The following is a 22,133-nucleotide window of genomic DNA, read 5'->3' as shown; positions in this document are numbered from 1 at the left end:
TAGGATAGTTACTAACTGAATATCAGTTAATGAGTAACAAACTAAAATTACCTGGTGCATGACCCAACAGGAGCTCAGTAAGAATATAAAATGTGCCATGTGTTTGAAAGATCTCACCATTGCCTTTCATGGATTTTCTTCTCCAGCCCACTTTCCTGCTCTTCACATTTCCTATCTGGTTACAAGGATCAGGTAATTCTTCAAGTTTTCTTTCAAATGCATATGTAAGTAAATGCAATCAATGCAAGTAAATAGCAGCTTATAATTTATTTACTTTTATAATGGCAAATGCATAAGGTAAATATTTGGGCATTGATATTAATCATGTAACAACACTGCAAACATCTAACAGATTCATTTGATTACGTTTGAAACAAAAATAATTACCTTTTAATGAAAGAAAGGTATTAATACAGCCAATAACTGCAATAGACTCTACAAACAAACTGGAAACAAACTTTTTACAAATCACTTAATGAATATTTTCAATATTTCTTAAAGTTATTTTTAAATTTGAATTTGTCTTGTTTTTGAGCTTACTTTGTTCATTAGAAATTTCTTTTAATTTTATGCTTTTAAATTTGCTGATTATATCCTCTGAGTATGCACTGTTAAACCTAAAAACAAAGAGCCAAAATGAGAAATAAATAAATGTTTATTTAAATAATTACAATTTGGATAACACAGATTCAAATGTTAATTTTAATTTTTAATTTAATAAATGATTATTAGTTATGCTATAAGTACTAGAAACACTTTTAAAGATAAGGTATCAATTACAAAGAAATAGGAATGCTTATTTTCTAATGGATAGGACTAATCTAATTATTTCACAAAGAATAAAGATCTGAGTGGGGAAAGTACAGGGCAGTACTAGAGTGTCTTCTTTCTCAATCTTCTGTTTTATTTTTAGATCCTCCACAGACGATAAAACACAAAAATAATGAGACAGCTATGTTGGGAGCAAATGTGACCATTTTCTGTAATTTGACAACTCCAGCAGAAGTTGTCCAAATTACCTGGCAGAAGATCCAAGACTCTTCGCCACAAAATATTGGCACCTATAGCAGAAAATTTGGTGAAAAAGTTCTTCCGCCATACCAAAATCGACTGCGATGCAAGACCATAGAACCCAATTGCTCATTTATAACTATCAAGGAAGTGAAATTTGAAGATGAAGCCTGCTATAAGTGTCTATTTAATGTGTTCCCACGGGGCAGCCATGGAGGAAAAACCTGTCTGAACATTATAAGTACAGTAATGTTTAATATAGAGTTGAAATTATGGGATGGTGTTTTTTCCATGTAGTTTCAGATCAAGAATTCTAGAGAAAAGATGTAATAAAGGATAACCATGAGAGAAGATTTAAAATCATATGTTGTTAGTAATTATATCAATCACCCATTTTTATATAATAGAATACCAGGTGACCAGGCATATGATTTAGGTTCTCTCATATAACATTTTTACTACATATGTTGCACTGACTTTAACTCTGTAGTGTTTGTGAATCTGTAATATTTTACTGGTAAAATAAAGTAAATGAATGAAAAAGGAAGTGAGAAAAAGATAGTAGGTAATAAAAGAAAGTTAATATTAATAGAAATTACTCAATCTTCAAGGAACAAAGTGATAAAGTAGTGTACATGGCTTTGCTTTGCACATGGCTGACCTGGGTTTGATCCCCAGCATCCCATATGGTCCTTTGAGCACTGCCAGTAGTAATTCCTGGAGACAGAGCAGGAGTAAGCTCTGAGCATCACTGAGTGTGGTACAAAAACCAAACAAACTTTTTTCTTAATCTTAAAAGTAATAAAATATTAGGGCTGGAGCAATAACACAGTGGGTAGGGAGGGCATCTGCCTTGCACACAGCTGACCCAGGTTCGATTCCCAGCATCCCATATGGCCCCCTGAGCACTGCGAGAAGTAATTCCTGAGTGCATGAGCCAGGAATAATCCCTGTGCATCGATGGGTGTGAGCCAAAAAGTCCCCCCCCAAAATGTAATAAAATATTGATTACTTCTGTATCATATGGCTACCATTACTGTGCTGTTATAAATTCATATTTTGGGGGACTTACATAATATAATATTAAGGTACAATTTTTTAGGAAAACTTTGTTAACTCTCAATTTGAAATAGTGTGGATATAAAAGATAAAACTAATTGTAAAGATGAGCAAAGATATCTGGGAGGTACATTTTTTCAAATTTTAGAGTCAGATAGAAATGTTGGAGGTCTATCTTTAACAACACAGAAATCTGGAATGACTTTGTTTTATGTTCAGTCTCATTTCTTCTTTTTTCCTTCAGCTCTCTCTGTACTAAGAACGGAACTCCAGACCAACCATGACACTGAAGATGTTGTTAGATTTATTTACTCGGCTGTTGGAAAACCTGTTCCACAGATATCTGTTTTCCCCTCAAAAGTCTTGACTAGCTCACCAGAGGAATCCCTTGCTGAGAATCCAAATGGCACAGTGACTATCACTAAAACATTTAACATCTCCCTGGAGCACGTGAAGGTACTAAACATCCAACAGCTGATTGTACACGTGGATCATCCTCTTAGGAAAGAAGAGAAGGTTGTCCTTCTGCCAGTGGGGTCAGAATGTAAGTAGAGCCAATAGTTCACAGAAAGATTCAGTATTGACATAACACTAAAATAATCTATTTTGAAGAAATGTAAATCATACTATATACACACAGTTAAGTGACAAACAATTAAGATGTTTTCTCTCTTGGTCTTTCTATTCTCTTATGGCATACTTTTAACTATTTCCTTAATTTCTTTCCAATGAATTTTTCCCAAAGTCAATCACATCTTCATCCACTTTTCCACCTTTAAATAGTTCACTTTTTCTCCAAATAAGCATTCTCAAGATTCAGCAATCTTCAAAAACAAAGCTAACCCCAGTTTTATATTTCATGCACAGTAGACAGTCTCTTAGCTGCCCAGTTACCCCAGGACAAATCATCGTTCTAAGCTCTGTAAATTGTATTTTCTGTTCAAAACCATAATAAAACATTGCATGATTTTCATATAGGATAATTGAAACACCACATGAAATAATTTTTCCTTAATTTGAACATTGAGTTATTATATTTAATATAATGTGGGGCTCTATCTCTCCCACTGCCCACGTTGGGTAGTCTCATGCCGCATCCCCCACCCCGTGGAGGCTGATGGAGTTGGGCAGGCAAGCAGGCAAAGGAAGGAACGAGTGCCAGGCTGGTCGGTGTCAATTGCAGTTTATTCCAATCTCTGTTCCCATTCTGCTTCTCTCTCTCTCATTCCCCCCCGCCAAGATCTTACAGTCTTAAGTTTATATAGCAATGACATAGGGTGGTAACACAAAGGTGGGACTGAACATTAACAAATCAACAAAGAGAGGTAAGACCTTTTCTCAAGAAGATTAACAAAATCTCATCTAAGGAGATTGCTAGGAGATCCGTTCAAGGGTGGGATCCAAACAAGGGTGTGTTGCTTTCTCCTTTCCTCAGCTAGTAATCCACTTACATAGTTGTAGTAAATATACTTCTAATATTTCCGGCAATGTCATTCTGTATGAGCACAGTAAGAGATATAACCTTAAAGTTTGATTCTTCCTAAGGACATCGCACTATACATTCCAGACCACACTCCTCAGGCCAGGTTAATCTTCCTAACCCCAACAGGGTCCTAGTCTCATCGTTACCTTTGGATCATAACAGCATTTGTCCATGATCATGCCCTCAACTTATAGTTGAATATTGTGGTGCTTTGGCCTGGCCCATTTCGATGCCAGGGTAGCTCACAGCTTGCCCTGGGTCAATTCCGTCCCTCCTTGGGACCCCGCTTTTGGGGTATTAGGAACTAAGGGCAACTGAGTCAAGAAAGCAGATGCCCAGGAGTAAATATTACTGGAGTCAATCAACTCCCAAGTTACAAGAGCATAATATTAACTGTCTTCCTGTGTCCGTACAGAAAAGACATTGCTTTAAGGTAAACTATGCAAAAGACACTAACTTACAGTACAAGTTCAGAGTCCTTAGAAGGATCTGATCTTACAAGATAATAGAATCTGATTAGGGAAAAGGTGATTAACTGGTTGGGAAGGAAGGTGCAAAGAAGAGTTTACAGATAAACAGAGGAAGAGAGTGTCTCCGGGAGTGTCTCCAGGAGTGTCTAAACCTAAGCTCCCTGTGGCAAGGGAGGAAGGACGAATCAATGTTATCCTAAAATATTTAGAGCTACACTCCAACATATTATTACTTTATTGTCTTATTTTAGTCGTTTAAATGTGGAACTAGTTCTCATTCTTATCTTGTAGAACATACACAATGTAGTTTCCCTTTGGGTTGGGTCTAGGATCCACCCCTTTTTTTTTGGCAAGTTCTTTCTTAGCTTCAGTTTTTAATATCTTCCTTGAGATAGCCTTAATTTCCTGCTTAATTTCTCAGAATTTCAACTGTATTATTTGAGACTGAGAAACTTTGTCAATTGTATTAGGGGAAAATTGTACCTAAATATCAGACTTACTTTTTTTTATTTTTCTCTTTCACTGGACCTTGTTTTTCTAACTTGGTGTTCTCTTATATATTCAGAAAAACTTTAAAAAATTTAATTAAAATTTTCTTCATGTTTTAAAGAGGATTGCTTCAAACTTACTTAAACTGTTATAAAATTAAAATGTTCTCCTACTTCACAGTTTATTCTGTCACCATTTATTTATCACAGTAACTACATTTCCTTGGCTTCATTGTCAATAATTGTCTTGTTATTATGTTTGAAAATTAATTTGCTTTGGCCTCTCCATAAGTACAAGAAACTACACTTTCTCATCCTCACCATAGGGTCTTAAATAATTTCTATAATAGGTCAAGAATTTGCTCAACACGTTAAGCACATACTTTGAATGTGGGCAGTCTGGATTTGATCTCAACATGACATAATGTGCCTCTAGCACTGGCACAAGCTATTCCCAAGCACTGCTAAGAGTAGTTTTTGAGCATAGGAGCATAGTAAGAGTTTGGCCTCAAAATTAAACCAAAACTAAATACAAAAACAAATAGTGGTGAGAGCCTGGTTTATCTGCCAATTATCTCCCATAACTTTTATTTTTCTTTTTAGGTCACACCTGGTGATGCTTAGGGCTTACTCCTGGCTCTGCACTCAGGAATTACTGCTGATGGTGCTTGGGAGACCATATAGGATGCTGGGAATCGAACCCGGGTCAGCCGCATGCAAGGCAAATGCCCTACCCGCTGTGCTATCACTCCAGCCCCCCATAACTTCTTTTTAAAGATATCTTTCTACTAAAGCACAAATTTTATTGAAATTTAACTTTTAGCATTAATATTATATATTCCTGTGTGTTTGAATAATGCAATGTAATAAGCTTTGGATGTTAATTATTGTTGGTAAATGCTATTTTTTTTTGTAACTATGATCATAGAGCACCTTATATAACAGATAATGGCATAAGTTGTCTAAGTTGTCCATGAAAGTAAACAATGAAGTTGCTTATGAAAGTTGTACATAAAAGGTGATTATTTCACCATGTATTATACTGGAGGAAATCAATAGTACTCTTTCTTAAAAGACTCCAAGTCCATTTCACTTAATTTTTTTTTATTAGTTTCAAGGTTTATATGTTTTTGTTCCATTAGTTTATATCTTTTGAGGGCTGATATAATTTTATACTGTCACAGCATTATTTACTCTTCCCTTTGCATCTTGAGCCCTTTGTAATATGTGAAAGATCTTGTAGTGGAACCAAAACAGTAGTGTTATCACTACATTTTAGAGCATGTCTTATTTTTTTTACATTAATCTAGAGTTGATGCTTTGATGACTGTGTCACCATAAAGCATGCCACTTGAATTCTGAAATAGTTACCAAAATGGGCAGGGAAATGACTCCATACATGAGATTAAGAAAAAGCTTTTTTTGGGTTGTCACAGAGCTCTCCTCCAATTTTCCCAAAATTTACACTGAGAAGGCATCTACTGTATTTCAGTCAAAAATACTATAGTATCATTTCAAATAAGTAATTATCTTCTCAAATCCATATAAGAACATCATCGTAAGGGCAAGAGCAATAGAACAGTGGCTGAGGGGCTTGACTTGCATCAGACCAACCTTGCATGAGGTTCAGTTCCCAGCACCCCATTTGATTCTATGATCCCTGATTACACTTGATCCTTGAGCCAGACGTAGCCCTGAGCATTGCCAGGTGGGGCCCAAAACACAGAAACAAATAATGTAGAGGTGTTACAATTTGGTTCATTCTGTTCATCTTTCTCCTCCATCTCTCCCTACACCAATACACTATTACTACCAAATTTTAGGTTGCTTTCCAAAAATCCAATCTCTTACTTTGATTACAAGCTTTCTTCAAAGTCTGGTGAGACTTTCCAGAGATACAATCTTTAAAGACTGTATAATAATATTTTATGACGAGAGAGTTTTCTTTGTGGAAAGCATGTAGTTAGTATCCAGGAGATAAATAGAGTATGAAGGCCTTTATTGTGATTCTCTACATCCTATTTGTTCCTTCTATTCAATATGTCAAACGATCTTCCTTATTTTTATTTTCATCTGAGTGCTGGACACCTCATTATAAAAAATATGCATTTTTATTTGTTATGGGTGCTTTGGGCTCTACCTTCTAAGCTATAATTTTTTGCTGGTTGTTTTTCTCATTTAAGCCTGCCAGGTTCCCTCCGGGCTCAGCAGGCTCTCTCTAATGGTTCTCTCAGAAGGTGGAGCCTCCTATTTGCCTATATCAGCAAAATTAAAGACATCTTTAATTTTGCAATTTTATGGGCCATTCCTCTATCACTTTCTGTCCCTCATAATATTCTTTAAATCTCTTGGTAATAAAGGTCACTATTTTGCTTATAGGTATATTTTTTATTGAATCATTTATTTTTGTTATTATGATTTTAATGATTCCTCAGGAAGGAGTAAATGTATGTCTTTTTTTGACTGTGTGTCCCTTAGAACTGATGTGAATCCATTTATTTCCTGGTAATTGATGGATATTTATGAGATCAGAATATGCTAAGGTGTATAACACTTCTCTCCTCTAAATATGATGACTATATAATTATTGTTTGTACATTCCACAGAATTATTAATGTTTGTAAAGAAGAAATATCTATCCAGAAGGTTAGTCTCTGCTTAGCTTTGGAGTAGGTAGTAGGGATATACAATTCTACGGATTCGGTTGACAGTTCTGTGGAGCTTCCCACACCCTGTTTTATGACCCATGATATCTATCTAGACTGTTGAAACTGTAAGTTAATTTCTTCCTCATTTCACTTTGAATGGTTGATGTGGAAGCTCACTGAAATGAAAAGCTAAAACTAAAGGTTAAAACAATGTGGGTTTGATCAATCTAACATAAATAATATAAAGTTCAATTAAAACACATTTACTTTCTTAGTAAATTTTCAAGAAGAGTTAAATGCTAATAGGAATGTACTCTTTTCCTCCTCACTGATAATAGATAATCCAAAGCCACAAACTAACAAGGAATGAGGGAACCCTCCTTTGTGTGATGTGTATTACAAATAACAAAGAAATGACTTCGTTTAAAAATCATGAAGAGGACAAGTGTATCCACCAGGAACAGGCAAATGAATGTCAAGTGTACCATAGTTCATGTCATTTAACATAAACAAAAATTTTTAAGGCTCATCTAACTATTGACATTGATAATCATAATAATAACCTTTTGTTGTGCAATAAAAATATAAGTTATAATTAAGAGGCTACACAAAAAACGAAGTACATAATTTCAGAGAGCAATTGCACTGTGATCAAAATAGCTGCTATAAGTACAATTGATATTAAAACATTGTAATTGCTCTTTTCATACGCTTGCAGGTGTTGCATCAGACAGTACTGAACTTGCTTCCTCAATTTGCAACTTCACTACTCTTTGGATAGTTTTCTTGTCACTCGAAATCTTCCATTTTATCCCATCTGAACCATATAAATATTTGTCGGTGAAAACTAATCCTTAGAAAATATTTATACAGAAGATTATCACTGTATCACTGTCACCCCATTGCTCATTGATTTGCTCGAGCAGACACCAGTAATGTCTCCTTTGTGAGACTTGTTGTTACTGTTTTTGGCATATTGAATATGCCACGGGTAGCTTGCAAGGCTCTGCTGTGCGGGGGAGATACTCTAGGTAGCTTGCTGGGCTCTCCGAGAGGGGCGGAATCAAACCTGGGTCGGCCTCGTGAAAGGCAAATGACCTACGCGCTGTACAATCGCTCCAGCCATAGAAGATTGTTAAGCATAATATGATATAGCCACTTGATAAAATACTGTCTAAAACGCTGTAATAACCTCTGAAAATAAATTGACAGTATAAAAAATTAGTACTGAAAATTAATTTTTATATAATCTATATAATCCTCTATGATCCTTATATAGTCTTCTACATAAAATTAATTTTATATAAGCTCCTATATAATCTTCTATAATCTTTATATGGTCTTCTATATAAAAATTAATTTTCAGTACTTATTTCTTATACTGCCAATTTATTTTCAGAGGTTATTACAGAGTTTTTTGACAATATTTTATCAAGTGGCTATATTATATTGTGCTTTATCATCTCCCATTATTACATAGTATTTTCATATTCCTGAGAAAGATAAAAGGGTATTAAGTAGTATCAAACTTTATACACACTGTATTATGTTTAATAAAATGAAATATTACAACAATTTAATGCTAAATCAGAAGAGCATTGCAGAATAAAGGTAGAAAAATGTAACACCATATCAAAATTGAAGTAAAGTCACAAAAAATGTTTCTGAATTGTGTTTTTCAGGTGCTTCAGTTCAGAAGGAACTTCTGATTATGGCTTTTGGTGTAACTTTTTTTGTCTTGGGTATTTTAATTGCTATTGGAACATTTTGCTGTTGGAAAAAGAAAAAGTAAGTTGTGTTGTTGCCTGTATGTGATAGATGAATACAATGGTGAATACGATGTGTCTAGTTTCACATCTGAAAAAGAGAATTTCCAAGGACTCTGGCAACATTGTTCATGGAAAGAATCACCATTCCATGTGTTTAATAGATTTTGTAGTCAAATGTTTTTATTTTTAAAGTGATGCCCTTGTTGAAATATTATGAAAATTGACTTTTAGTGATCATTCATCTTATGGATTATTGCATATAACATTAATTCTTTTGGAAAGATTTTGACACTAGTGAGCATTTAGTCATCAGATTATAAATAGTCATCAGAGGTAGAGTGTTGACTGGGTGGGAGAAAAAACACTGATCGAAGACTGGTAGAAATATACCTGGCAAACTTGATAAATCTCAAGCCACACTAAAATAAAAATGATTTAACCTAATTGAACTCATATAATAAATATAATATAACTAATACAATAAATCATTTATTCAGAAAGTACTTCTCGAGTGTCTGTGTATTACTATGCATTGTTCTCAGTGTGGGAGACAGTGACATAACTAAATTGTCACCCTTCAGACACTCCTGCTCCAAATGAATAGATGAAGACAACAAAGAACCAAGACACAATGTAATACGGGGCAGTGATGTTTATCTTAGAAAATGAAGCAAAAAATATAATTGGAAGATACTATGGCACTAGTTTAAGTTGAGCATCTCTATGCTGATGACACTTACATTGAGAACTGAGTAAGTAAAAAAGCTAAATGTGAAGTTCTTGGTGAATTGTGTTTGAGAGAAAATGGAAGGATTAGTGCAGTCTCTCAAGTGGGAATGAAATTAATTGTTCTTCAAAAGAGACTTGAGAGTGCAGTCTCTCAGGTGGGAATGAAATTAATTGTTATTCAAAAAAGAAATCAAAACAATGATTTAGAAACAAGAACAGAGGACAAAAGAGAGAGGAGGTTAGATTTACAGGGTTATAAAGACTGATGGAAGCAATGCTTAATATTCATTGAAGTATTTCAAACAAGAAAGGCAATAACTTAATTTGAGTTTTGAAAATATCTCTGGCTAGAAAGTGAGAAGGGTATAAAGAAGACTTTTAAAGGTATAATTACAGCTGTCAAGGTTTAAACTAATGGGCTAGGAAGCTAAGATAGTAGCAGTACAAAATGAGAGGACAGGGACATATTGGTATGAAAATATTTGACAGTGGGTATTTTTTTGGTGGAAATATAGAATGGGATACTATTATACTTATTCTAATCTTTTGGGCATGGATGGAAGGCTCATTTACAAACACTGAAAAGAATAGGGTAACAAACTTGTAAGTGAAGATGACGGGTTTTATGCTGAACGTGTTGATTTTGAAATGCTTATTTGATATATATGTATTTATTTTAACTAAAAATGCAGGAGAATATAAAACTAATAGAGAAGATAATCTCCAAGGATTGGGCAAGTATAGGGCATAGGGCACTTGCCTTGCATGGAGTCAACCAGGATTTTATTCCTGGCACTCCATATGGTTCCCTGAGCACCACCAGAAGTGAGCCCCAAGCACAGAGCCAGAGTAAACCCTGAGCACTGCCCAATGTGGCCCCCAAACAAACAAAATTATAAACATCAAATATATTAATATGGGAATATGGTGAATATATTCTTTAAAAGGACAAATTTTATTATTAAGGAGTTGAGAGTCCAGGGAGAGAGCAGAGGCCAAGGAGGCTGCTTTGCTTGCAGTTCATGGCAGTTTGCATCCTCAGCACATCAGTGTGATCCCCTGAGCATTGCCAGGAGCCATCCCTGATCACATAGCCCGGAACAAATCCTAAGTACATCCAGGCCTTCCCCAACAAACAAAAACAAATAGTAGAAACAACATGTAGATTTTTTTTTAATTGGAATTTTTGGTTTCTGTTGGTCTGTCCCCAACTCATGGCTTAGTCCTGTCTCTGTGCTCAGGGATCACTCTTGGCAATGCTCAGGGGACCATATTGGTTCTAGGCATGGAACCTGGGTAGGCAGTTGTTCCACCTCTCTTGCCCTTAGTTAGAATATTTTATGTTGAACTATTTAAAAAATTACCTTGATAAATCCCTCCAAAGAATTTTATCTCCCAATATCTTATTCATCTTTTGCTCTAACAATACATTGCCTTCGTTGGGGAGTGTTGGGATTGCAGATACAAGTTATGAATGCATCAATGTAATTGTTTCTCTAGGTCAGAGAAGCCTCCTCCAGAGGCCAAACTTCCTGAAGGCTTAAATGCCAAAGATCCTGAACAGCCTGAGGAAGCTTTACTGAACTGTTCTCTTCCGGCAAACACTCTCACTGGGGAAGTGTGAGATTTGCTGTCATTGTATGTATTTCACATATAAGAGTCAACCTTCCTTATTAAATGATGATGTATCTGCTAACCGCAAGTACCATTTTTAAAATAGATGACAGCAGTATGGCTTATGGCATCCAGTTTCATTTACTTAAGGTTCCAAGTGAGGTTATTTTTATTTTAACATCTGAATACCTCTACTCACCCGCCATGTCCAGATCCCTTCCGCCATACCAAAGGAGTGGGTGCTTAATATGTGTCTGATTTTTCCTTATTTGTTGGAACATAACTTCGCATATCTGTGAGTTCTTCAGGTTTCCCTTGTTAAGTGTGGTATCTATATCTTCTTGTGATTTATAGAAATTCTTAATAGTTTAATTATTAATACTCAATGGTGATTCTTTATATTTTGCATCCCCCTGTTAATTATATTTCAGTAATAATGTAATCGTTAATTGGTTCATTCATTCTATTTCATTATGTAATAAAATAAATTTTTCTTTTAAAGTAATACTAATAATGACATTGAAATGAAATTGATTGAGGATCTAGTAATACTAAAATTTACTTCCATTTGAAGACCTAGTCTTTATTAATGCAAACTATTTAATCTAATTTAATCGTTTGATGTCATGGTTTTCCATACACATTTTATCACATGGTCATTAAAGTAGATACCATCTGCAAAGAATGACAGTTTGATTCTTCCTTTTCAATCATCATTCTTTTTAATTATTAAAGAATATTAATAAACAACAGTCATCTTTTGGAGTACTGTAATTTAATGGCTTCTTCAAAACATCTCCAAGTCTGAACATTGTTGCAATTTGGGTCACTAAATATGTTATTGTTTATAAGATATTTTACTATTTTTTCCTTATTTCAGTTATCATACATAAATGTTGAATTTAAATAATATTTTGCATGTGTTAAGGTATCACCTGAATTTTTAATACTATCACAATAATGTGATCATTAAAGTGACTGATTTTACTCTCTCTTTCATTTTTAGCCTTATCAAGAATTAAACCCTGGGTTTCACACATGAGAGGCAAGTACACTGAGCTACTCCCTCGACCCATTGGCTTACTATGTATTATCATGGGAATTTTTTTGCTTTATAAATGAAATAGGACTATAATTTTATTAAAAATTATCTTTCACTGACATTAAAATTTCAAATTAAAGTTTTGAAATTAATACTTCTATGAAAGAAAACACTTTTAAGACTGTAATTTAAATTCCCGCACTGGAGTAATAGTACACTAAGGCACTTGCTTTGCATGAGGCCGACCCAAGTTAAGTCCCAGCCCCCTCTATGGTTCCTGAGCACAGAACCAAGAGAAAATTTGGAGCACCACTGGGTGTGATCCAAAAACCAAAAAACATTAAAAAAGAAATTTAAATTCCTTACTAGTCATTTAGTTCAATGTATTAATTAGTAGAAGAATTATTTTTAAATTAGATTTTTTAATTCACATCATTTTATACTACTACTTAAATATTCATAATAAAACTACCCCTCCAGTTATAGTTTTAATTTTTCGAAGTTATTTATCTATTACATTATATATTCTATACTGGCTTTTGTCATTCATTTCTATTTTGAAACTATATTATTAGGGTGAGGACATTTAACATGATACCAAACTTTAAAAAAATTTTGTTTGTTTGTTTTTGGGCCACATATCAGGAATGCTCAGGGATTACTCCTGGATCTGTGCTCAGGAATCACTCCTGTCAGTGCTTTGGGGACCACAGGGGGTAATGGGGATTGAACCCAAGTTTGCCACATATAAAAAAGCACCCGACATGCTGTACTATCTCTCTGACCCCTTAAAAGTGTTTGTTTTAAGATGAGATGAAGACATAGTTAATTGCCTTGCCTTTAGTTGACCCTGATCCCCCTGACCCTGATCCCCCAAACACCACCAATAATGATCTCTGAGCTTAGAGCCCTGAGCATCACCAGTTGGACCCCACCCTCCAAAGCAATTTTAAGTGTACACTATAACATCATACATTTAGATACAATATTTAGTACAGCATATCTCTAGAACTTACTTACATTACTCTACTAGATCTTTGTCTATTGATTGGTGACTTCCTTTTTGATTGGTGACTTTTTATTTCCATTTTTTAACCTCCGTAAAATCAATTGCACTCTTTAATTCTAAAAATTTAAATATTTAGGAACTTTACATAACTGGAATCATGCAATCTTTCCCTTTATGTATCTGCTTATTTCATTCATCTGTGTTATAGCATATTGAGGAATTTCCATCTTTTGGAACTCTCATCTTAATGTTTCAGCCTTTGTAAAACACAATATGGAAGTTCTCCAAAAAATTAAAAATAGACCAACCATATGAAATTCCACTCCTTGGTGCTTATCCTGAGAAAACAAAAGCAGGAATTCAAAAAATATATATGCACAACTTTGTTCATTGGAGTTCTATTTACAGTAGTCAAGATTTGGAAATAACCCCAATGACCAGAAAAAGATAATTGTAGGGAGCCGCTTTATAAGACTGGCTCTTATCTCCTAGTCAGACAGCCTGGCTCTCTGATTCTAACAGAGGCTTGTAGCAAGGTTGCCATTATGGTCGCTATTTGTTTCTCAACAGCCTATGCCTGTAACAAAAGGACATGTCAATCTGCATTTGTATGTGTGTCCAGACACCATTTCCCCCCAGCAGAAAAGGTATAAGTAGTAGCTGCTAGTAGAATAAACTCTCTCTTCCTCCTTGCTGCTTTCTGTGTCTGCGTCTGTTCTTTTGGCTGTGTCCCGTTCTCAGTCCCACAAAGGGTCCTCCCTGCTGGTCAGGACACGGGACCCCACAGATAATGTGATACACACATACAGAGAGAGAGACAGAGAGACAGACAAAGAGAGACAGAGACAGAGAAACAGACACACACCAGAATAATGATGAAATCTTGCATTTTGCTAAACATGATAGTATTAAAGTTTTGAAATATTGCATTTTGCTAAAACATAGTATTAAAGGTTTGACAAAAATAAGTCAGAAGGAAAATATAACTACTGACTGATTTCATTAATGAATAAGATCAAAATTTATGAATTTCCTTTGTAGACTACAAAGCAAGGGATTAGATAATACCTAGTGAAAGTAAGCCCTTCATTCCAAGTGATGTTAAGGGGAAGTGCAAAAAAGAGGTGTGACAGATGAGAAAGGATTTAGGGACAGTGGTGGAAGAATATTAATACTTTGATGTCAAATATGAAATACTATCATTGTATTTCTAGAGCATTAGCTGTTAATACATTAACTATTAATACTATTAACTATTAATAATATTAATATTAACTACAATAGTCTTAAGACTATTGTAAATCATGTAGTCAGTCACAATAGAATTTCTTGTTTTTCTCCTTCTCCTTCTCCTCCTTCTTTTTATTCTTCTTCAGCTTTGGAGCCACACCCGCTGTGCTAAGAGCTTACTCCTGACTTGCACTCAGGGCTCAGTCCTGGCAGGGCTCAGGGGACCATATGGGAATGCTGGTGACTAAACTGGGATATGTAGCGTGCAAGGCAAGTGCTCGGTCAACTGTAATATTGCTCCAGCCCTTTAAGTTTTATTTTTTTAAGGTTTAATAGTATTTTATGGTACTGCATGAGTTTAAATTTAATTCTTTTAAGAGTGTGTGTTTCTTTTAATGGGGGCCTCGGAGGGCAGCGTACAGTGACTGGTGGGCAGGGTGCACGCTTTGCAGACAGCTGACCAGCTTTCAATCCCCAGCATCACATAGAGTCTCCCAGCCTGCCAGGAGTGATCTCTCAGCACAGTCAGGAGTTTGCCCTGAGAACCCTCGGACATGGCCCCCAAAGAGACAAACAAACAAACAAGCTAAAAAATGGCCAGGGGAAAACACTCAGTGGTGCTCAGGCCAAACTCCTGGCTTTATACTAAGAGATCACTCTTGGTGATGCTTTGGGGGTGCCAAGGATCAAACTTAGATGAGCTGCATACCAGGCAAGTGCTTTACCTGCAGTATATCTCTCTGGGCCTCTCAAGAAAGTGCATTTTATATGTCTGTATTTATGAAAAGAATGAGTCCTTTTGTTACTAGTTATAACCTGTATTTTTCCCTCTAATTATGGGAATTCTGTTATGTAAACCTATGGTCGGTTGTTTTTCCTATGAGTGTTTGTGTGTGTGTGATATACAAGTACATATACTGATTAAGCTAAATGGGTATACTCCATTGGACAAAGAAACACAAGGAAGTGGGGCTGAATCCGAGGGAGGAAGGAACTTAATCAATGAAAGCTAATTCGTCTTTTCTTTTTCTCCTTTGGGGCCACAGCTAATGTGGTGTTGGCATAGCTCCCGGCAGTACTGGTGTTTGTGTGTGAGGGGAGGGCGAGGAGGGGGGACCATGCAGTTCTTTTATAAAGAACATTATAGATAATATTAAAAACTTCAAAAAGAAATGACCCATTCTGGGTAAATTGAAGTTTGAAAGTTTATGTAAAATAAGACATTTTGAAAGAGAGACCATGTACATATAACTTGGGGGCTGGAATGATAACACAGCAGGTAGGGTGTTTGCCTTGCATGTGGCTGACCCGGGTTCAATTCCCAGCATCCAATATGGTCCCCGGAGCACTGCCAGGAGTAATTTCTGAGTGCATGAGCCAGGAGTAACCCCTGTGCATTGCCAGGTGTGACCCAAAAAGCAAAAAAAAGAAAAAATAGATTTGATACACTTGAGCCCTCCCAAGTCACCCTTGAGTACAGTCAGGAGTAAGCCCGGCACATAGCCTGGTGTGGCTCCAAAATGAGATAATAAATAAATGTGCACATAAAAGTGGTTCTCATCTATCTCACAGCTACTTGATTATCTAATTCATAAATGTAGTACAAAATTTGTGAGAAATCAATATGGCTGGAGGTCAAAATTAATCTAAACTTTGATGCTGTATGTCTATTTGATCTTCAAGTCTCTGTAGGATATGCCAACACCAGTGTCATAGCACTCCCCTACACTTGATGCCAACGCTCTAGTATTGAGAAAATGCCAGCGTCAGGTCTCCTAGATTCCATGTATCTTGTCAGAGAAGATGGCAAGATGGCAAGAGAAGGGCTAAGAAAAACTTTATTAATTTGTCTTTTTTTTCTTTCTCAGAGGATAAGAAGTCTGTAACCTTTTAAAAGAAGAAACATCTGGCACCAGTCAGAGGTGGCTTCTGGGCGCAACTGCAGGAGAAACGGAGTGCGGGCAAAGGATCCCCATTCACGGTTCTGTTGATCTTAGAGTTTTAGGTCACAAAGTCCAGCATTTCTGGGTTTTCTGAAGGGATCATAACACGATAGTCACCATAACCATGCTGCCACCAGACCCCACATCAGACTGTTTCATTCGGGGCACCCCTGAGTGGGTGTGAGAATCCTCCCCACCCAAGTGACCCAGCCCTGGCAGCTGAAAACCTCCAGAACTCAAGAGTCACCATGTTCACAGCCGCTCTCCACATTCTTGGGTCGAACCTCACCCAGAAGTGAACATATTTCTGGACCACACAGTCAAAAGACTACTCATACCTCACATCACCTCTACTCAAAGAATAGCGCACCACCTTTGATGGGGTTTAAAGCAGAAGGCAACCAATCTTAGAGGGAAATATGTTTTATAAACACACAAATATGTGTGCATATGTATATGCACACAAGACTCAACCTTTAACAAACATGTTAGTGATCTCTATAGAATGGTTTACTGGCCCCTGGGTGAAATACAACAATCTTCACATTCTTTCCTCTCAGAAAACTTTTTTGTAGCATTTTCAGCGGTTGTTCATAATAAATGATACAAAATGAATTATTTTGGTTCTGCTTTGGATTAGGGGTGGGGTTAGGAAAAGAAACATTCAAAATATGTTGGTGGGAAGGTGTATTTCCCTTTTTAAATGTTTTAAGGGGCTGGAGCAATAGTACAGTAGGTAGGGCGTTTGCCTTGCATGTGGTCAACCCAGGTTCAACCCCTAGCATCCCATATGGTCTCCCAAGCACCCCCAGGAATAATTCCTGAGCATACAGCCAGGAATAACCCTTGAGAATCATTGGACATAACCCAAAAGGCTAAACATAAAATAAAATAAAATGTTTTGAATATTCATGTTTTCCCTTGTTGGTTAATACAAGTAATGGAAATTCTCTAGTGTCTCCTATTCAATGAAATCGGGAAATTCTTTTATTTGTGATTCTCCTAAGTCCTTAGTGAGTTTTGTCCTGCCTAAGAGGTAAGTGTTTCCTGCTTCACATCAAGTGTCCTATGGGGTCCAGGTTGAGGAGACCATCCTAGGCCTTCAGCGTTTGGGGGAGGCAGCGCCTCTACACTTACCATGACACAACCGGAAGTTAAGCCACAGACTTTGGTGCCACTTTTGGAGTCAGAATGAATGCCATACTGGGACTTGGAAGTATTGCCAGAAGGGTTTGGAGGATGAGGGCGGCTATGCAGGACGGTGGAAGGGACGAGTGCTGCTCTGGGTTCCAAGACAGCACCCTCCAGTATCCCCTAGAACTGAGGAGGGCAGGAATCTCTCAACACTTGCCTACCTACTGGGGTGACTGTTCTCACACAATTGAGTGAGAAAAACCTGCTCAGGCACCCCTGGGGGTGCATGTCTCCTTGGTAAAAGGTCTGGGGCAATGGAGGAAGAAAAGGATTCAAACTCTCCAGAAGATTTCTGTCGTCATATTTTTCTTCTCAAGTTTTCTTATTTTGGAGAGGACTGGTGCCCTTTCCTTCCCTCTTTGCCATTATGCAGTTCCTCTCTGGGGAGTCCTTTCTATGCCATAGCATTAAGTCCATGCAGGCAATAATTTATCACAACCATCAAATGTTCGAAAAACACTTCTAATTCCAGAGACCCATTAAATGCCATCCCTCCCCCAAACTCTGAAGGCCAAGCAGTATTATAATTGAAATAAATTATCTTCCTTTTTACTCATGGATCCATAACTGAAAATGGTTCCTCCTTCTAGAATATGGCCCAGAGAATTTTTTTTGAAGTTATTGAAGCTGAATTTCAAATTGCAAAACAAAGCAATGAGCAAAACCAACCTCCAAATAAAAAACCCAAATAGAACAAAACCAAAATCCTAGCATAAATGGAGTTTCTCCAAATGTATATACCCCTGAGGAATAGAGAAGTGAAAGTCTTGTTAAGACACTTGGCAACACTACAAAACAAATGAGCCAAAGGGATCCCAAATGGCAAAAATCCAGCTGGCAAAAACAGAGCACTCCCAGGTGTACACAGCACAGAATTAGCTATTCTTAGAGTTCACTGATATTCCCAACTTAAACTGTATTATCTCCTCCATCAAGAGAGTGCTTAGGGCAACAAATGATCTGGAGGGAATAATAGGGAGAGACTTGAGCAGAGAAATTGCACCTCAGCAGGTTCTAGAAGTACGAACTGTCCACGCAGGTGACTACAAGGATGTAGCACGCAGAGGATGACTGGTTGTTTCAGGTCCCAAGAACTTGCTCTGGGAACCAGGGAGAAGGAAGACCTGGCTGGTTTGAGTGTTTCAATGGTTACTGGCTATCTCATCAAACTCTTTACCACCAAGATCAGGTGATCACCTTTCCAAGCCCAATTGCTTGAGAGACAAAAGTTGATAAGAAAAGAGATTTTTACTCAGGTGATAGCAATCTGAGAAAATACTGAACTTCTTGTCATCAAAAAGAGAAAAAAAAATTTTTTGTCTCTACAGTCACAATAAGAGGCTTTTATAGAAAAAGAGAGGGTGTGCTTATGCGTGTTTCAAACTGGTCGTGCCAGAAACTTTAAAATCTTTATTTGTGGTCACATCAGAAGTGCATTGCAGGCAATGAACCCTTGAGTGAACTTATCACAATGGAGCCCCTCTCTGTCTTATCTCTACTCACAGATAAGTTATGTAATTAAGCCTCAAGTTCTTCCAGCAATTAAAGAAACAGGAATCCCTCCACACATCTTCTGTGAGGCCACATTTTCCCTCACACCCCAAATAGACAAACATATTATTGAAAAAGAAAATTGTAGAACCATGTCCCTGCTGAGCCTTAGGAAAAGATACTTCATAAAATCTCAACAATATAACAAAAAGGATCAAATACAATGATTGAATAAGACTCATCTCAGGGATTCAATAATCATCCATTATATGTAAGCCAATGACTGTAATACACCATAACTATAAAAGCAGGGATACAAATATTACTGTATCAATAGATGCAGGGCAATTTATATGTATATATATATATACACACATATTTTTTAATCTTATTGAGTCAATGTGAGATAGGTACAAGCTTTCATGTTTGGGTTACAATCACACAATGATCCCTCCACCAGTACACATACCCCACCACCCGTATCCCCAGTATACCCCCCTTTTCCACCTTCCCCCTGCCTCCAGGGCACACAATATTCCCCATATTCTCTCTCTACTTTTGGGCATTATGGCTTGCAACACACACACTGAGAGGTCATCATTTTTGGTCCGTTATCTACTTTCAGCACACATCTCCCATCTCGACTGATTCCTCCAGCCATCATTTTCTTAGTGATCCCTTCTCTATTCTACCTACCTTCTCCCCTCTTCTCATGAAGCAGACTTCCAGCTGTGGGGCAATCCTCCTTGTCCTTGTATCTACTGTCCTTGGGTGTCAGCCTCATGTGATGTTATTCTATACTCCACAAATGAGTGCAGTCCTTCTATGTCTGTCCCTCTCTTTCTGACTGATTTCACTTAGCGTGATACTCTCCATATCTATCCATTTATAAGTAAATTTCATGACTTCATCTCTCCTAACATCTGCATAGTATTCCATTGTGTAGATGGACCAAAGTTTCTTTAACCAGTCATGTGTTCTAGGGCACTTGGGTTGTTTCCAGATTTTGGCTAGTGAACAGTGCTGCGATGATCATATAGATACAGGTGTCATTTCTACTGTGCTTTTTTGCTTCCTCAGGATATATTCCCAAGAGTGGTAATACGAGGTCATATGGAAGCTCAGTTTCCAGCTTATGGACTGTCCATATTGTTTTCCAGAAAAGCTGGACCAGTGGGCATTCCCACCAACAGTGAAAGAAAGTTCCTTTTTCCCCACATCCATGCCAACACTGGTTGCTTTTGTTCTTTTGAATGTGTGCCAGTCTCTGTGGTGTGAGATGATATCTCATTGTTGTTTTGATTTGCATCTTGCAGGGCAATTTTTATAAGATCCGACATCAATCCATCATATTTAAAAAAATTAGGAAAAAAGGAATATACCTAGAGACTGTAAAGGCCATATATGGCAAATGCTTAACACTAAAATAAATGGCAAAAAATGAGAATTATCTTTAAGATTAATCTCCAGCCAAGTATGCCGACTTCTCCCAGTATCATTCAATATAGTGTTAGAAGTCCCAGTAACAGCTACCAGCAAAAAATAAACTAATTAGTTAAAGTTATGCAAATGATAAAAGAAGACACGAAGCTATCACTATTTGCTGATAGCATAGTAATAGAAGTAGAATATCCTAAACACTCCACTCTAAAACTTTAAAACTTTATTGGAAACAATAAACCAGTAAAATAAGTAAAGTAGCGAGTTACAAAATCAACACATAAGATAAGTTACATTTCTATATGCAACCACTGAACAGAAGAGAAAGGAATCAATAAATAGAAACATTTAAAATTGTGTACAGAAGCATCAAGAACCTAGGAATCGCTTTTCTACAAGTACCGCACCCCAAAACAAGAAGGAAACCTCCTACACCCAAAGCTGAAGTTAGAGCCAAAGCTCTGAAGGTCAAGAAAGCAGTGCTGAAAGGTGTCCACATCCATAAAAATAGAGAAGAAAATCCACACATTTACCCACATTCCAAAGACCCAAAATTCCGAGGTTAAGAAGACAGCCCAAATCTTCCTGGAAGATGAGCCCCAGAAGAAACCAGGGTAGCCATTGTGCTCTCATCAAGTCCCCTCTGATCGCTGAGTCAGCTATGAAGAAGAGGGAAGATAACATCAAATTTGTGTTTGTTGGGGACGTCGAGGCCACCACGAAACAGATTAAGCAGTCCGTGAAGAAGCTCTGTGACATTGGTGTGGTCCCAGTCGGCGCTACTGGACAGAAGAAGGCATATGTTCGGCTGGCTCCTGACCATGAAGCCTTGCATGCTGCCAACAAATTGGGATCCTCTAAACAGTTCAGCTGGCTAATCCTAGGTATAATTTTCTTCACCATAGAAAAGACGTGAGGAATCCACTTAGCAAAACATATGAAAGATTTCTATATCAAAAATTCAGTTGAGGTGCCACAGAGACAGTACAGTGAGGAAGGCTCTTGTCTTGCATGCATCTGAGCTGGGTTTAATTCCAAGCACCTCAGATTATCCCCTAGCCCCACCAGGTGTGATCCCTGAGTGCAGAGGCAGGAGTCATCTTGAGCATTGCCAAGTCTGGGCCAAACATCTCCCACCCCAAATCATGTAAGTTTGGTGCTGGATGGTTCAGGGTTTAAGGCACTTGCCTGGCAGCAGTTACCCCCAAGTTCAATCCCCAGAGCCACATATGGACCCTGAGTACCACGAGGAGTGTTCCCTGAGCATAGAGCCAAAAACCCTTGAGCATAACTGGGTGTGACCCAAAAGTCAAAAGAGAAAAAAACTATAAATTACTATTGAAGGAAATAGAAAGGAAATGAAGAAATATCCTGTGTTCAATGGATTGGTACTATTAACATTGCCCAAATGCCTGTTTTCTCCAATGCATTATAAAACTTCAAAACAATCCATATCAAAATTGCAATGGCATTTTTCAAGGACCCAGAAAACAAGCTGCCAACATTTATGTGG

General features: G+C 37.1%; 1 protein-coding gene across 1 annotated transcript; it reads left to right on the top strand.

Annotated features, from left to right (window-relative positions):
* The first annotated feature begins 128 nt into the window (after positions 1-128).
* Positions 129-21,186, top strand: LOC101546539 (nectin-1-like). The gene is made up of 6 exons (XM_004606796.2): positions 129-192; positions 914-1,252; positions 2,315-2,614; positions 8,842-8,947; positions 11,158-11,277; positions 20,985-21,186. Exons 1-6 carry the CDS (start codon positions 129-131, stop codon positions 21,184-21,186), a joined length of 1,131 nt encoding a protein of 376 aa, XP_004606853.2.
* Positions 21,187-22,133: the final 947 nt, after the last annotated feature.

Source organism: Sorex araneus, chromosome 2 (assembly GCF_027595985.1).
Source record: "Sorex araneus isolate mSorAra2 chromosome 2, mSorAra2.pri, whole genome shotgun sequence".
Classification (NCBI taxonomy): domain Eukaryota; kingdom Metazoa; phylum Chordata; class Mammalia; order Eulipotyphla; family Soricidae; genus Sorex; species Sorex araneus.
Note: the sequence above shows the minus strand (reverse complement) of the source record. Positions and strands in the feature narration are given on the sequence as shown.

Excerpts from the sequence above, each read along its gene's own strand:
- LOC101546539 (XM_004606796.2), top strand. The coding sequence starts at position 129 with ATGGATTTTCTTCTCCAGCCCACTTTCCTGCTCTTCACATTTCCTATC. Across the intron at positions 1,253-2,314 it reads AACCTGTCTGAACATTATAA|CTCTCTCTGTACTAAGAACG; the intron begins GTACAGTAATGT and ends TTTTTCCTTCAG. Across the intron at positions 2,615-8,841 it reads TCTGCCAGTGGGGTCAGAAT|GTGCTTCAGTTCAGAAGGAA; the intron begins GTAAGTAGAGCC and ends TGTGTTTTTCAG.